Genomic DNA, 17,915 nt, shown 5'->3' with positions numbered 1-17,915 from the left:
CAAAACACCCAAAAAGTAGGTCAAGCCTCAGACTGGTGCTCAAAAATAGAAAGTTGACTGAAGTGTGCAGTTATGTCTAACACATTATGGCTTCTTCAGGGCAAGCCAATCTTAGGCCCCATCTCCACTAAACATTTAAAGCAGTTAAAAAGTAAAGGTAAAGGTACCCCTGACCGTTAGGTCCAGTTGCGGACGACTCTGGGGTTGTGCGCTCATCTCGCTCTATAGGCCGAGGGAGCTGGCGTTTGTCCGCAGACAGCTTACGCGTCATGTGACCAGCATGACTAAGCCGCTTCTGGCGAACCAGAGCAGCGCACGGAAACATTGTTTACCTTCCCGCCGGACCGGTACCTATTTATCTACTTGCACTTGATGTGCTTTTGAAGTGCTAGGTTGGCAGGAGCTGGGACTGAACAATGGGAGCTCACCCCGTTGCGGGAATTCGAACCGCTGACCTTCTGATCGGGAAGCCCTAGGCTCTGTGGTTTAGACCACATCCCCACCCGCATCCCTTTAAAGCAGTATCATACCACTTTAAACAGCCGTGGCTTACCCCAAAGAATCCTGGGAACTGTTGCTTGTCAAAAGTACTGAGAATTGTTAGAAAACCCCCCATTCCCCCCTCACAGAGCTACAATTCTCAGAGTGCTAATGGTCCATCTCTCTTCCCAGGGAACTCTGGGAAGCCACCCAGAGTGCCTGAGGCAACCCAGTCAGTTGGGTGGGGTTCTTCTTCTTCTCCTCCTCCTCCTCCTCCTCCTCCTCCTCCTCCTCCTCCTCCTCCTCCTCCTCCTCCTCCTTTTTAACAACTCCAGTCATTCCAGAAGGATACGGGACCCCCCTGGATGGTTAAGTCCAGTCAAAGGCAACTATGGGGTTGCAGCGCTCATCTCGCTTTCAGGCCAAGGGAGCCAGCATTTGTCCAGACATGTTTCCAGATCATGTGGCCAGCATGACTAAACCACTTTTGGGGCAATGGTGGATGGTATCAAAGCTACTGACAGATGAGGGAGAATCAGCAGGGTCATGCTCCACCCCCCACATCTCTCTCCCAGGAAAGGTCATCATATAGGACAAGCAAGGCAGCCTCAATGCCAAATCTGGGTCATAGCATCAAGTGAAATGAGTCTTCCAAGAGTGTCTGAATCCTGAAAGTGACCACCTACTCAAGAACCTTAGGGGACATCTGCAACCAGTCTGTAATTACTAAGGTTTTCTGGGTCCAGGACAGGTTTTGTCAGGAATGGTTGTAGGTCTTTGAGGTGGGAGAAAGGAGCATGGAGATTGGGCGGGTGAGATGGTGTGTGCGTTTGTGTGTGTTTACCACTTTGCCCTTTTGAAATGTTGGATGGTATGAAAATGTGGCCTATTGTACAAAGGAAAGTCACATTTTTTCCTCTGCCCACTTTGACCTCCGGCTAAACCCACTTTCACCCGTGGCCACCTCCAAAATTGGTCTGCGGCCCAAAAAGATTTCACATGAGGAAATGAGGCCCTTCCATCCATTTTACCTGGAAATCTCTCCATGACTATTCTCAAAAGCTTTGGTTTGACAAAATCAAATTTTGTAGCAAGGTTTATCTTACCAGATGTGGTTTAAAGCACAGACAGCCGAGGACAGAGGGAGGGGGACATTCTGATACAAATAAAACCATGTATCACCAAAGACAAATATGCAAAAATACATTTCAATATCACCAGGAAACTGCTTATTTATTTGACCTATGGACAGTGGTGAGAAATATTTCTGAAGAGCCCTAAAGGAAATGAATTCTTTTGTCCTTTAAGGATCCTTGAGAAGGTAGAATCTCCTGCCTCTTTTCCTAGAACTATTTAAAATATAATCTCTTAGTTTTTCTGGTTATCAGTGAAGGATTTGAAGAGGATTATAGAGATGGAGTGGGATAGCAAAATTATAATCAGCAGAAACCTGCGCTGCAGGTTTTGTAGTCCTCAGCGGGGAAGAAAGGAAGGTCATATCTATAAGGTTTAACTTGCTGTTAATGTGTTAACATCATTTACCCTGTTCTTTATACCAGGTTTTCCCTGATTCATTAGACTGGACCCTGTTTTTTATTTGTTTAAACTCCCTGGATTCCTGTTTTTATACTTTTGTTTTAATGGTTTTATGTTGCATTTTTTAAAATGGTATTGTTTATTGCTTTTATGTTTGTACACCAAACAATTTCAAATTTATACTAGGTTAAACTTATATCTCATCCATTATGGGAAAGACAAAGGTTTAATTAGCCATTTTCATACTGGATAGGGGTGTGCAGCTATTGCCAGTGGTTGAATGGCAGTCGATTCCTGGAGCATTTCCCAAACTGGGGAAAGATTGGTGCAGGGTCAACTGCAGATATTTAGAATTGCCCCTTCCTAGCCCTTTTTTATACTGTCAGTAACGGAACTTTTTTGTATGTTCCAAAGCAAAACTACTGCATACTTTAAATATTTTTATCCCACCATACCACAACAAACAACCAAAAATCACTCACTGTTGGTTTTCATGTGCGATTTAATTTAAATGCATATGGATGTCAAATTGCCAGCTGAGATTGAGCAAAACAACTAAGCCTGTTTTGTGAGCCACCCACAGAACACTGCTATTGCGTGGCTTATGTAAATGTCACACACTGAAAATAAAACTATGTTCTGTGAAAAGTTCCAAGTTATAAGGTGGGGATCCTGCAGTTCTCCAGATGTTGAGGAACCCCAACTCACACCAGCCCTAGGCCAACAGTCAGGGACAATGTTGTCCAGCAACATCTGGAAAGTCACAAGTTCCCCAAGATATAAGGAGCCTCATTCTAAGGGATCAAATCATTTTCCTATCTAGTCATCTATTACCAGATGTGGAGCCAGTCTACTGAGCCTAGAAACTATCTGCATTCTTTAGGATGGTTAGCACTGCTTTATTTCTAAGCATAGCTTCATTTCTCAAATTAGGTGCACAGGAGCTCAAGACCGGCTGAAACTTGCATATTCTGACATGAGACCATTTCCCACCAGTTCCTTGTGTATGGTTGCCGTGGGGTGAGGTGGAGAATCAGAACAGTTAGGCTAACTTAATTACATCCACCTGAAAAGCAGACCAATGGTCAAAGTTACCTAGGCTCACTTCAGATGCTCTAATAATCATCTGCCGGTTATCACCATGGAGGAAATAACAGTTGACCCAGAGAAATGATGCTGACAGGTGCTGTTCTCTGGAGAGGTGAGAAATCAAAGCAGGGGTGTTTGGCTGTGCTCAGCCTTTCACAGCTCCTCCATCTCAGCTCTGCTTGCGCACCCAGCCTCAAGGGCTGCTTCTGAGGAAAGGATGCTGAGAAGGAAAAGCCTGTCCCCAGAGGGAACCTTTCAGACAAGGCAGACTGCCTTCTGGCAGCAACTTTCTCAGAAGCAGCTCTTCAACATGTTGCCAGCCTCTGTCTCGAGAGACAATGGAGTGTGCCTCCGGGAGTAAAGTAACACCGCTGTGTTGGCAGCACCTAAGTGACCTCCCCGGGGTGCAAGCCTGGGCAGTGTTTATGGAGATCCTGGGCTGCCCAGACAACAAGACCCCCTTCTGGGACTTAGCGACGTGGTCCAAAGGAAAACAGAGCAATACATTTGGCAACAGCTTGGCTGCAGGACTTGCCAGGAGGAGGAGTACAAGGTGCCATCCAACCATTTTAGGGACTCCACTCCTTAGGCCTTTCTTCTCCTGAAGATATCCCCACAAGGGAGCCAAGGTTTAGGATCAGAGTCTTCCTTCTCCTAGGTAGGCTACCTCCCCACTTCGTTTTGCAAGACATGCAGAAACAAGCTTTTTGACCATTGGGCCCACTATTGGTCTCGTCCGCTCCATCTGCTGGAGCCTGTCTTCGCATGCAGGTGAAGTCCCTAACTTACCGAGGGTTTGAGACCAATTGGCTACCCTCACCTGGTTTTTAGCCATTTCCCGGGATGTGGCTGCTGTCACATAATGGCAGCTTCTAGGAGTCACAGGTGAGAAAGTACAGGATGGGGAGCCAAGGTGGACAAACTACCCCAGAAGGAGGATAGATTCCCCATTAGAGGTACTATTCCTCCCCTAACACCCCATACACTCGAGTATATGTGTATAGGGGAAATCAATGTCCCTCTCTTTTGAAGCCTTCTTTCTTCTTATTCCCCAAAGGACTCAGGGTTTTACAAGAGTTTTAAGGTAGGTTTGGGGGACCCCCTTTTAAGCCCAAGGGGACAGGCATTTGTGTGCAACCTTCTGGAAGCTGCATAATAAGGGTGAGCGCGGCAAAAGTGGGTATGGGCAGACACATCTCATTCTCTGTCCCCCACTCAGGCAAGCAAGTGGTATTATTTCAAGGGTGCAGTCCTTGTGAAATCACTAGAGGAGTTTACACAGAAGGGCTAGCAAAGCCTCAAACGGGGGGCCTGTAGGACTTCATTTGGCCCTTGGGGCCTGGTGCTTATGGTCTTTGAGGCAAGAAAGGGGGTTCTTGCCCATCGCTTGTCACACAAAGGCAGCTGGTAAGAACTGGGCCACAATATTCACAACACAGCATAGTTGTCTTTGTCAATGTGGTCACACCAGGGGCAGACATTACTCTGCTTGGTTTCTTCCATTAGGAATGCTCCACACAAAGAAATTTAGAGCAGGAATGAAGAGGCTGTGGCCTTTCAGAAGCTGCTTGATTCCACTCTCAGCAGCGTGGCCAGTGATGATGGGAGTTGTAGTCCAACAACACCTGAAGGGCTGCAGATTTCCATCTCGCTGAGATCTCCCTGATTTGTTGCATCCATATCAGGTTTCTGGGCAAGGCACTGGGCCCTTTTTATTGTCAGTTCCCACTGTATAGAACTGAGCCCCAGCAGAACGGAGGTTCTGATGTTAAGCCCCAAATCAAACTAAGCCCTTTGTGTGGCCTTTCAAAATGACAACATTTCTCTATTTCCCTTGGCAATGAGAATGGCACACTGCTCCTAATAGTTTAAAATCTCAGCATCAAATAGAAAACCTTTGATGTGGCTGTTACGCAGTATTATTAAAATATAGAAGGATGTTATGCCCAAACTATACCTTGCTCAAAGTAGAGAATGTAAAAGCTGTTCATTAACACCACAGCAACAGATCAAAGGTTTTAGCTACAGTGGGCATTTGTGAAGCCAAGTATATCTGGGTCTGAATTAATCATCGACATCTTTGACAGCCCAGGCAGCTGCTGTTCTTTAAAAAAAAATACCAAAAGCTGTTCAGAATTAATAGAATACAAGTAAAAGGCTCAGACCTTGGCCAAAAATATATTTAGTACTGAACAGTATCATTGATTTAAAGCTGGAGTTATAACAGGAAATGCTCTCCCCAGAAGAAAATTCACTTGCTATTAGTGGTATGTCTGTTGTATGCCGGAACTGTAGGTATGTTGAGCTCAATTAAATTTTTTATCTTACTGGTGTGGGAACCACATGGGCATGGGCTCTTCAAGGCCACATTGCTCTGGCCACATGTCTATTCCAGAACCAGTAAAGGAACAACTGTTCCCATGCTACTAAGGTAAGCATGAATTGGACCAAACATGTCTGTTGACATAAAAATATCATGGTCCTGTGGCAACGTAAAGACTAACAAACTTACTGTTTCACCACTTCCATATTAGAAGAGGCATATCATGTCTAAATTCTCTCTTCCTGTAGACTGGTTCACCCTCACTGAATCAACTGGAGTAAACATGTACAAAACCAGGATTAACATTTAACATGTTAAACCCTTGGAATTATTGGAACTGATGTCAATTAAAGTTTAGCCGCTCTTGCATTGATGCAGAATACGACTTTCTTCTAGGAAACTCATTATCGCTGGAGAAAATATGAACCTAATTGCTGAGGATACTTCAAGATACCACTTTATCTTTCCTTTTCTTTAATGGTATTGATCTGATGCGAGTTGGTCATTCTTTTGACTAAAAACCCATGGCACACATTTAATAGGTCCTAGGCAGCTGCTTTATAAAACTTTACTACTGAGGACCAATAAAACTAACACTACTTGTTTTATTATGCAACTTGGGTAGCCCAGTAACAGCATATTGCTCAGGAGTAAGGTTGGCTAATTTTAGCTAAGAATAGGCCTGGGTTGCATGTCATGGAAAGCTAAACTATGGCTTACCAGGTACTGGAGAACAGCTTGTGGTCACCTTACTGCTCCCTGATATTTTTAACTTCTGCACCATCCTGTGCTAAGCCAAAGCTTGGTTAGTGGGGAGAAAACTTAACCACCAGCCCAGATTCACTAAAGCAAACCTTGGCTTAGATCAGCATGATGCAGGAGTAAAAATGGCACGGGAGGAAGAGCAAAGCAGCTGGGAGTGCCTCTAGCAGAAGCCCACATGTTCACACAGTTGCAGTAAACCATAGTTTGACTTAGCATGTCACGTGAACCTTTAAGAAAGCAATTCCAGGGGTGGGTCATATGGTAGTATGTCCACTGGAGGATGGAAGCCAGTGGATGTTCCCAAAGATACAGCCATATATGCATTTTGCATAATGTTAAGGCAGAAAATTTAATATTGTCTAAACAATATACTCTTAACTTGCTTACACACATGTCTTATCGGGTTGTGCCATCACTAAAGTCTGATTGGTCAGAACTCAAGAGTAAGGCTTTTTTTGGGTAGTGGGCACCCTACCAGGCTCCTACTTTGAGTGGGTTCCTATGGTAGGTTAAAACATTTCTTTCAAGTAATAGTAGAGAGTCATGATTGACACTCTCAGATGCTTTGAAACCGAGCCTTTATTTGGTTGGATTTTATAGTGCTATGGTCCATGGGGTCACGAAGAGTCGGACACGACTAAACGACTAAACAACAACAACAACAAATTTTGATACATTGCAACCTGTCCTGTGACTGTGTAATGTAGGGCTAGACAGTTGAATAGTTAAATTAAATGTCTCAGGTGAAAATGGCTAAGGAAAATGTAATGCCTAAATAGTTAAATAAAATGAAAATTGCTAAGGAAAAATGTGATGTAACACACAGAATCTGAACCTGGAAGATATCTGAGCTGTTTAAACTGTGAGCATAAATGTCAAAAATTCTGCATTGCATAGTCCTTCATTACAAATCCATATGTTTCACAGCATTGAACAGAAGTACTTAAGACTAGACTGCTAGCCAGCTCTATTGAGCTGAGTTATATGAGCCAGAAACACTGCCGGAAATGATCGATACAAAAATAAGAATAGTCATTTTTGGTTCAAGCAGGAACAATAAAATTATATAGTGCAAACTATACTAAAGTCTCTATTGTCTTTCTAAAAGGAGTTAGAGAAATCTACAGATGATAAATCTATCATTGGCCATTAGCAATAGCTCAGGGATGGACTCCAAGTCTCATCAGCTCCAACCAGAATGGTTCAATGGTCAAGAAGTCAAGAACAATGGTCAAGAACAGCTGTGACAATTGTTCACAGTTTTTAATGCTTCAATTTGTTTTATTATAACTGATTTTAATTTTCTGGTTTATTATTTTGTTGCGAGGCACCCAGAGAACATCGTCATTGGGCAGCTGATATGCAATAAATAAATACATTTTAAAAAATATGAATTCTAAATGAACAATTATTCTAAACAATTTTAATTAACCTTCCACTAGTAATTTTCAAAATACTACCAGCTGTATCTGTGAATTGTGTCATTCCAACTAAATCTTCCTTGACAGAAAAGTAGTCAGACAAATGGCCAAGGATGGTGCTGTACATAGCTGCATATAGGAGAAACTACCTATGTCCACCAGCCTTTTTAATGAAAACCTCCAGCATGGATGTTGCTTGCTCTTTAAGGTCATGTGGTTTATTCTGCTTATCAAAACCCAGAACAATGGGCACAGTGTTATGGACTGGTTGCACACAGAGGAATGGCAGGAGGAACTAACTGTGGAACCACCGAGGAAAGAAGGCTCAAAGCCCTGCAATTGGTGGTGACAAACTCCCCTTCCCTTGTTTGCTGTCCTCTTGCCATTTCCAAACATGAACCATGTGTTTGGGAGGGTACAGATACACACTGGTATGTGGGGGGAGCGATTCAGTGGCTGGTTGTTTGGTACCTTCTGAAATTTGTTGCCTGGAAAGAGCAAGCAATACTTCTCCTAACCATGGGCATAATCCAGTCAAAATCAAGCACTTAAGACTTTCTGGGTTGTAGCCAATATCAACTGACCTATTTAAATGAATGGACATTATTTCATTTGGTCTATTAATTTCAGTGGATTGTGGCTTTCAACTTAATATTTAAGCAAACCAAACTGAATGTGGGGGCAGCTCAAATAAACCAAGCGAACATTATCAGATTCTGAAACCTAATTTGGATTTCACACATGCGTGCAAATATGGAAAAATTGTTTCTGTTTCCTGTGGATTTTTGTATGTCTATGCCAAGAAAGGAGGATCAATCCAGTTTCCACTAAAAGGCCATTTTTCACATGCACCACTGAACTAGAAAATGGCAATATTCCATAAGAAATGTTGTGATGCTATCCAAGCAACACTTTGACTTTAATATAAAAGCTGGTTCTTAATGGCTCTGGAGTCACCTATCAGGCCCACAGTTTGGGGTCCCATCTGACAAAAATCCAATAGCACAAGAGTCCTGTGGTTTTTGCAGCAATTTCTTCGCTAGCAGCAAGTTTTATTGCCCATGCCACTGACTCAGAGTTGTGCAGACAATGATTCTTACCTTTATCAAAAATTTCCTTCAACACTCCTCTCTTGATAAGCTCCTCTCTGCTTTGCCTCATTGATATTTTTCTTTCAAGTGCTACCAAAAAGAAGAAACAAAGTTATAGTTACAATCATGAAAGCATTCTAAAAAGGTCAGAAAACATTTTTTTAAAAACCCACTGGGAGGTATTGAATATTCGTAATACTGAGGGACCCTCCAGACTGGGGTTCCCCCCCCCCAGGTGTATTATGTGACATTTGTTTATTTTTTGTATTTATTGACAGGCCACTGACGCATTAAGATTGCACTGTTCACATATCATTCCACTTTAGAAGCTTTGTGATTACTTCCACAACATTACGGCCAACTGGAAGGGCAATCTTGTGCCATAATGCAACAAAAGAGGGATAAAAAAATAAACCAGAACATTTGCGGTATAAAAAGTTACAGAATTTCAGCAGGAACTTATGGGATACGCACTGACTGGAAATGAAGCAGTGTGACCATCCCAAAACTTGGCCCTCTAGCTGTTTTGGGACTACTGACCACTGGTCCTGTTAACTAGGGATGATGGGAGTTGTAGTCCCAAAACAGCTGGAGGGCCAAGTTTGGCCATCACTGGTCTAAGCCCATTGCCCAGGCTGTAACAATCACCTGTAACAGCTTCCTTTCCTTTAGCCTAGAAAGATGCTGGAATATGCAACAACCTATTTTTATTTGAAACCAAGTTGACAGTACATTCAGGTCAGACCAGAGAGAGTACTTCTTTGCACAATGCATAATTAATATAAAGAATTCGCTGCCATGAGATGTGACTATGGCCACTGACCTAGATGGCTTAAAACAGCTCCCATGGTCCCATTGCATTTGTCGTTCTGTGGAATTAAAATGGCTAATCTAAAAGAGAGGAACACCAATGACAGAATGCAAATGGAGATATGAAGGAAAATCAGCTGGGAGTTTCATCTAAGCCCTGTGAATAACAAACTCCCAGGCTATTACATAATATCCTATTTAAACTTGTATATTTTCCAAATACCTAGCTTTGCAAAAATCACAATATGTGATACAGGTAGGTAGCCGTGTTGGTCTGCCGTAGTCTAAACTAAATAAAAAAATTCCTTCCAGTAGCACCTCAGAGACCAACTAAGTTTGTTATTGGTATGAGCTTTTGTGCGCATGGTATCTGAAGAAGTGTGCATGCACACAAAAGCTCATACCAATAACAAACTTAGTTGGTCTCTGAGGTGCTACTGGAAGGAATTTTTTTATTTTGTTTCGATCACAATATGTGGTTATATGGTTTTTTAGTTTCTTCTGCTTTACAATGTTCTGTGACATTTGAATGAACTCAATAAATGTCTTCTCTATAGCTGTTGATTTTATTGATTGATTGGCTTCTTCCACAATAGTATCTTAAACCTACAGTAAGGTCTGGATCCAGTTGCCATGATAATACACAACAAAAGTGTGACTTACTTCGGTTATACCAGATCTTCAACAAGCAGCTATTTATTTCTGTACAAGTGACCTTTCAGCAGCTTTGAAAATCTCTTATTTCCTTCTCATTGCAAGAGATGGTTGCATGAACTGTGCTAAGCACATTTCTTAAGATGGCAGGTTTGCTGAATGTATCACCAAAATACCAGCTCCCACTGAGAGGCAGGTGCAGAGCTTCTGTTATTTTGTCAGATGTGGCCAACTATTATGCCAACCCAACTCTCTCTTTATTCAGTAAAAAAATGAAGATCTGTTCCTGGAAAACCTAAAATTATTAGCTGGGATAGTAGGTGATCTATCTATCTATCATCTATCTATAGATCACCTACTACTACTACTACTACTACTACTACTACTACACACACACACACACACACGTATGTTTTAAATTTTAGTTACAGGTAGGTAGCCGTGTTGGTCTGAGTCGAAACAAAATAAAAAAATTCCTTCAGTAGCACCTTAAAGACCAACTAAGTTTTTATTTTGATATGAGCTTTCGTGTGTGTATCTGAAGAAGTGTGCATGCACACGAAAGCTCATACCAAAATAAAAACTTAGTTGGTCTTTAAGGTGCTACTGAAGGAATTTTATTTTGTTTTAAATTTTGTTTAGGAAGTTTTTTTAAACAACCTTTAGAAGTTTTAACTGTATTCTCTTAGTGACCGGCTAAAGACAATTCACTGAGTTTCATAACTAAGAGGTGTTGAAGTTGAGTCTCTGCAGTCCCATTCCAGCACTCCAACCATTGCATGAAACTGTCCCTCATAGTTGTTAAAGCTTCCACATTCACACCAATAGCCACACTGAGCACCAAAATAGTGGTTGCATGCAATACTGTAATTTCAGGAACTGAAGCCAACAGCTGTTGAGAGCAGCACTGTCAGGCTTTTAGACACACTCTGTCCTAATTGGCAAGACAAGATTGTTGAAAATCCAACAAGGCACAATCTACCCTTAAAAAAATAATTAGAGAGAGCAAGACAGCAATTTAAAGAATGAAATGTTTCTTGGAGTGTCATATAGAGCCTATTATTTGAGGCTAAATATAAACGGCAGGTAGGTTGGATTTAACGATCACTTGCTTGAAACAGATGTTTCTTGGGATTTCCTGCAGCACAGCTATGTTTTTTTGTGGTTTTTTAGTTATTACTCCACAGGATGTCACAAATGGTTCTCTCTCACTGTTGGTCACAAACCAATACTTTGCTCTTTAAGAAGCAAATCCTTTGTGTCCACTTAAACAGAATTTGGCAGACAAGAAATCGCTTCCTCTACCAAACCTGACTTTCCTTGCTAAACTCTCTCTCTCTCTCTTCGTACAATAATGATGACTGACTGATGTAGTTAATACTTTGGTCATTCAGCAATACTCCCCAAACAAGATTTGCAGAAATGTTTGGGGCAACTAAGGCTAGGTTATTTCAATAGCATCTGTTAAAAGGCATAGTGGAAAATCAGTAATTTAGATATTGGAGCTGATTGCAGAATGCATGCCTCTGGGAAAAGGTGCCTAGAATACACTAGGCCCAGGCATCCCCAGATTGTGGCCCTCCAGATGTTTTGGCCTACAACTCCCATGATTCCTAGCTAAGAGGACCAGTGGTCAGGGATGATGGGAATTGTAGTCCAAAGCATCTGGAGGGCCGAAGTTTGGGGATGCCTGCACTAGTCTATATGAGTAAAGTATATGCGAATTTTAGGAACTGAAGACATAAAATTACAGTGGTACCTTGGTTTAAGAACAGTCTGGTTTAAGAATGATTCAGATTACAAACTCTGCAAAATAGTGTCCCGGTTTGAGAATTTTACCTCGGTCTAAGAATGGAATCCGAATAGTGGAGGGGCACCAGGAGGCCTCATTAGGGAAAGAACGGTTTAAGAACGGACTTCAGGAATGGATTAAGTTCGTAAACAGAGATACCACTGTTATCTTAACCTCGGGTTAAGAACTTAATTAGTTCTGAAGGTCCATTCTTAACCTGAAACTGTTCTTAACCTGAGGTACCACTTTAGCTACTGGGGCCTCCCGCTCCTGCCACGCTGCCGCCACGCGATTTCTGTCCTCATCCTGAGGTAAAGTTCTTAACCCGAGGTACTATTTCTGGGTTAGCGGAGTCTGTAACCTGAAGCGTCTGTAACCCAAGGTACCACTGTACAGTAATTTCTGCCAGTGATGTGAGTAAGATTGGCGAGGTGTAGTTATACCGATTAAGTGAAGAGAGTTAATGTGATTCTACCAACTCAGAGGCAGGCACTCTCGGTGCAAATAAACTATTTTCTTGGCAGATTCTGAATCTCACCACTGTTGATTCACCCTTAACCTTTTAGAGAGAAAGAATCATAAAGAATCATAAGTTGGAATGGACCCTGAGGATCCTCTAGTCTGACCCTCTGCAATGCAGGAATATGCAGCTGTCCCTTATGGGGATCGCAAAGAGGGTAGGAAGAAAAAAGTGAATTTCATAAAAAACGGCACCTATAAGAAATAAGCATCCTTGCTATGCTTCAGCAAGGGAAAGAGATGTTGAGACTGCATGATGCCTGGCTGAAGCTCTGCCTCCAGAAATTCTTCAGTGGTATATGTAACCCTGAAAGAGTCATGGGGTACTGTACTGAGAAGCAAGCTCAGAGCACCATGGGTTCTGCACTATCCCAATACTCAAATCCAGTGGTAGTGAACCTGTGGCCTTTCAGATGTTGTTGGACTCCAACGGCCATCAGCCCCAGTCAGCATAACAAATAGTCAGGGTCAGGGATGATGACAGTTGTAGTCCAGCAACATCTGGAGGACCATAGGTTCCCCCGTGCTATTTTTCTAGAAAAAGAGGTGCTGGAACTCAACACGAACACCTCCCTCGTTCTCTTAGAATGGCAATAGCACCCACCTGAGAGGTGCCAAAACTGAATTCCTGGGTTCTCCACCCTTTCTCTAATCTAAGTGCCATGTCCATCTTCAACTCCTTTTTCTCCTCATCCTGATCTAGGGTCTAGGGACATTGTATGTGTGTGTGTTTTAAATACATATATATGCAGCAGGAAGCATGGTCAGTTGTAGATTAACTAAATTACATGCATACCTTTTTCATCAATGTAAACATCTTTCAAAACAAATACAGACTGCTCAAGTCATAAGGTTTTCTACCACAGTTTTGTTTGGTTGTCTACATCAGGGGTAGGCAACCTAAGGCCCATGGGCCACAAGTGGCCCACAGGGGTCGTTTAACCAGCCCATGAGCCCCCCCCCCTGAACCGAGCTGCCCGCTCAGCGAGTCCCTGTGTGCTGCACTAAACCGGCGCAGCATGGTGAGGGGACACGCTTCCACAGCACCGGAAATCGCATCTGCGCAGGCGCCAAAAATCATGTTTGTGCAGGCGCAGCCGCTGGAAATTGCGCTCATGCAGAATCCAGTCCACGGAGGGATCTCTGCTGGAGTGAACCGGCCCAGGCGAGGTAAACCTTGCCAACCCCTGGTCTACATGTTAACAAAAATATGGCATGATTTCCTTCTTCCTTGCATTCTACTGTGTAGTAAAGGTTGACAACCTTACCGAGTAGTAAACCTTCTACAATTTTACTGAGTGGTGACAGTATCAGTAATTTGTAGTAGGTGACATTTAGTGGGGAAAATATTATTCTGAGCTATACAGACTCACAAAGCTATATTTTAAAGGAATAGCTTGCCTTCCCTGCTTCCGCCCGCCCCCAGTTTTAAAATGACTTGTACAGCAAGTTTCAATGCTGACACAGAATTCCTGACAAACCTCCCCCATCCCACTGTTAGTCCTGCCCCAGACTCCGTTTCCCCCCGTGCTCAAGTCTGTCCTTATTATGAGTCTCTGCCAGTTTATCTCATTATGGAACATTAAGCTATGCTCTAAGAAGCACAGCTACAGAATAAATGCAAACCTCCAAGCTGACAATTGACAAAGCAGCACACACAAAAAGAAATTACAGTTGTAGGTTAATAGAGATCCAAAAGGAAACAATCAAATAAAAGGATGAGCAACAAAACAAAAAAAATCATTGTTGTAGCATAAGCTAGAACAGTACTCTTGGACTGGGCCCCCAGCTGGATCACAATTCCCGTTATCCCTGACCACTGGACTAAGCTGGCAGGAGATGATGGGAGCTGTAGTCCCAAAACATCTAGGGACCCAAGGTTGAAAACACTGAGAAGAACGGCTTAGACCCCAAAGTCCAGGAAACCCAAGAAAATTCAGACAGATGAAAACAGAGCATCGTTATAAGATAAACTAGGGGGAAAGAAGAAGTTATCCTGTGGAAAGGATAAGTTTCCAGCCAGCTTGAAAGCAGCCCATCACAATGGACTTCAGAAGGAGAATGAGACAGAACAGACAAAAAAAGGCACGAGAGGAGATCTTGAAGTAAAAAAATAAAACAAAAATAATGTGACACTAGTGAATGCAGTGCAATATATTTTATCAAATAACGTGCCACTCAGTCTAATAGTATCTTCCATTGATAAATGGAGACAGAGTTAACTGTGAGAAGATAAAATAAAAGCACTCTTGAAAAAACCCTTCTGGGGTTAAATGTGAGCCTATATAACAGAGAGGTAATACAGCAGCCACACTGAACGCAATCAATCATATTTCTCAGTGAGAAACACCAAATGAGTTTTCAGTCTCTACACAGACTTCCACAAAAGCCCCTTATTGCAGTGCGACATTCACAGAAAGTGAGGTTTATTACATTTTCTGCTGAAGACCTGGGACTATCTATTAAAGTCTCAGGAGTAGCCCCCAGGACTTCCATGCTTCCATGAGTGGAAACAGGCATGCAGTCTTAAAGGAAGCAGATTTGGGATTGTAGCTGGAACTCACAGCCATAATCCCACTGACCATAACATGTAGTTATGGAAACGTGATGTGATCTTGCCATGTCATGCATTTTTGCTCCATGCCTCCATATTATTTGCTCTCGGGGGGTGGGAAACATATAAGATCTGGTGATAGACTATCATGTGTTTTCCTAATTATATGAAGCAGGCAGATGAGAGGGGAAATCATCACAGGGATGCAATGGCAAACCTGTCGTCTCTAGCTCTGCCTCTGTTGAGCCCAAGATGGCTACAGGATGTTGTGACTCAGCTCATCCTCATAAGAGATCTGAAAGCAGCTCACTTTTTTGTGCTAATCCAGCTAGAAAGAGCATGCCATCAACCCACAATTTCCACCATATCGACCAATATCTGTGTAGGCCTTTGCACACAACTGCTGGCAGGCAGGGTAGCAATTCGGATGCCTGGCAAGCCAGTTCTCCCAGCTGTCCAAATGCCTTGCACTGTGAGCAGATGAGAGAAGCTTAACATGGATATCATAATTTCAAAACAACCAGTCTTTTCAAAGCCACGCTTTCCCTGCATTAAACTGCAGGTGCAGGAACCAAACCAGTTTTTGGAAAGGGAAGCAACAAAAAAACTAGAAGTGTACATGTGCACACTTTTTTAAAAATGCACACCAGAAGAGGCATTTAATGCTTCTCCTTTTGTGGCAGTCAGCATGTTGGTTTCATTCTACCCAGGTCCTCTAGGTAGCTGTGCCCGGGGCAAAGTGTTCATGCTGTCCAGCCCTATTTGTGTACAGGTAGGTTTAATTTTCTCTCTTCCCAGGATACAGTTGTCCAGTTCCTTCCCCCTTCCCTCATTTGACTTTCTGGTATCCTTCCCATCTCTGGCTGAAGACGTACGTATATAATTACTTTAGAATGTTGATGATGATGATATTTAACTTTTGCATAGTGCTTTCAAGTGTTCTAAGTCAGGCATCCCCAAACTGCGGCCCTCCAAATGTTTTGGCCTACAACTCCCATGGTCCCTAGCTAACAGGACCAGTGGTCAAGGATGATGGGAATTGTAGTCCAAAACATCTGGAGGGCCGAAGTTTGGGGATGCCTGTTCTAAGTGTTTCAGCTGATGCTTCTGTGTTATGGAGAGGCAGGGATGCTCTTTCAGCCCGAGAGCTGCATTCTCTCATGAATAGCCTTGGGCAGGGGAGGACGCATCCCACTGATGGGTCAGGTAAGAGGCAAAAGCACATGAAGCAATGTGTGAGATGCTTACTTGTGTACTGCAGGCTCAAGTTGGGCAAAGAGTAACTCCTAGGCCCAAGGTTATCCATCCCTCTTGGGGAAGCTCTGGCCCTCCCAATGTTGCTAGTATAGCTAGCATCACCCCTGACTACTGGCCATGTGTGCTGGGGCTGATGGGAGCTGAGTCCATCAACACCTAGAGAGTTACAGGCTTCCCCCCTGTCTGGCAAGAGAGCTTCAAATGCTGAATGGAACGAAAACCAAAGGGAGCATTTTGGCAAGACATGCATTCCTGTATAAAAAGGTAAAGGGACCCCTGACCATTAGGTGCAGTCGTGACCGACTCTAGAGTTGCGGCACTCATCTCACGTTATTGCCCGAGGGAGCTGGCGTACAGCTTCCGGGTCATGTGGCCAGCATGCCAAAGCCGCTTCTGGAGAACCAGAACAGCGCACGGAAACGCCGTTTACCTTCCTGCTTGGAGCGGTACCTATTTATCTACTTGCACTTTGACGTGCTTTCGAACTGCTAGGTTGGCAGGAGCAGAGACCAAGCAACGGGAGCTCACCCCGTCACAGGGATTCAAACCGCCAACCTTCTGATCAGCAAGCCCTAGGCTCTGTGGTTTAACCCACAGCGCTGACTGCGTCCCGTATTCCTGTATACCTCTATGTAAATCATAAGAGTTTATCGAGCATAAATGTAAAAGATGCAAGCAGATGGCTCGACAGTGAGAATCAACATTGTCATCTGTACTAGTGAAATATATAGGCAACATTTTGATAAACAAATCATTCCTTTAAAAAAACCCTCCACATTTCAGTTTGCATTTTTTTAAACCTTGTGAAAATTCATCAGCATTTTTGTGCACAATTCTCCTAATAGACACATTTCATGTGCAATTTCATACGCATTTTGCAAGCAATCTTCCCTAACAGAATTCATTTTATGTTATTTCCACTGATGTGCATTCTCATGCATGATTCCCCTAACATACACATTTTTATATGTATTTATCTGGATGGAGAAGTGCAGCACAATATTCAGAGAAGTACAAATTTCAAAGGACAGCTCTGTTTTAGTTTGTATATTGTTTTAGAAAGTGCAAATTGGGTAGGTTTGCATTGCAATCCAAACCAAAGTGAATGTCTCCCCACTGAGAACAGCAAAGAGTAAAAGGTGAAAAGAATATAAAACCAGCTTCCTGGTATGTTTACAAAGCTAAGCAGGGCATGGTATGGTTTCAAATTGAATGGGGGGGTCTATGTGTTGAGATTCCTGCATTGCAGGCATTGGACTAGATGACTCTCAGGTTCCCTTCAAACTCTACAATTCTATGATTCTATGACAAAGCAGTGATATGTTAAATCAGCAATTCTGTCTATGCTGAGAACCAGTTGCATCAGAGGACATCTCTGTGGAATCACTTTTAAAATGGCAGCTACTATCATACCCCAATCATTCAGCCCGGAGACTGAGATCTAGTACCGAGGGCCTTCTGACGGTTCCCTTACTGCAAGAAGTGAGGTTACAGGGAACCAGGCAGAGGGCCTTCTCGGTAGTGGTGCCTGCCCCGTGGAACGCCCCCCCCATCAGATGTCAAGGAAATAAGCAACTATCCTATTTTTAAAAGACATCTGAAGGCAGCCCTGTTTAGGGAAGTT

At 43.0% G+C, this 17,915-nt stretch overlaps 1 protein-coding gene across 4 annotated transcripts in view; it reads right to left on the bottom strand.

Annotated features, from left to right (window-relative positions):
* The window catches only part of LOC118090495 (phosphatase and actin regulator 1), a 127,738-nt gene that overhangs the window by 43,287 nt on the left and 66,536 nt on the right, over positions 1-17,915 (bottom strand). For all 4 annotated transcript variants that reach the window (XM_088675179.1, XM_088675180.1, XM_088675178.1 and 1 more), the window contains exon 3: positions 8,715-8,795. In XM_088675179.1, coding sequence (XP_088531305.1) covers positions 8,715-8,795 — 81 coding nt within the window. The remainder of the gene's footprint in view (positions 1-8,714; positions 8,796-17,915) is intronic.

This window comes from Zootoca vivipara, chromosome 8, assembly GCF_965207765.1.
Source record: "Zootoca vivipara chromosome 8, rZooViv2.hap1.1, whole genome shotgun sequence".
Lineage (NCBI taxonomy): Eukaryota > Metazoa > Chordata > Lepidosauria > Squamata > Lacertidae > Zootoca > Zootoca vivipara.
This window is presented reverse-complemented; position numbering and strand designations above follow the sequence as displayed.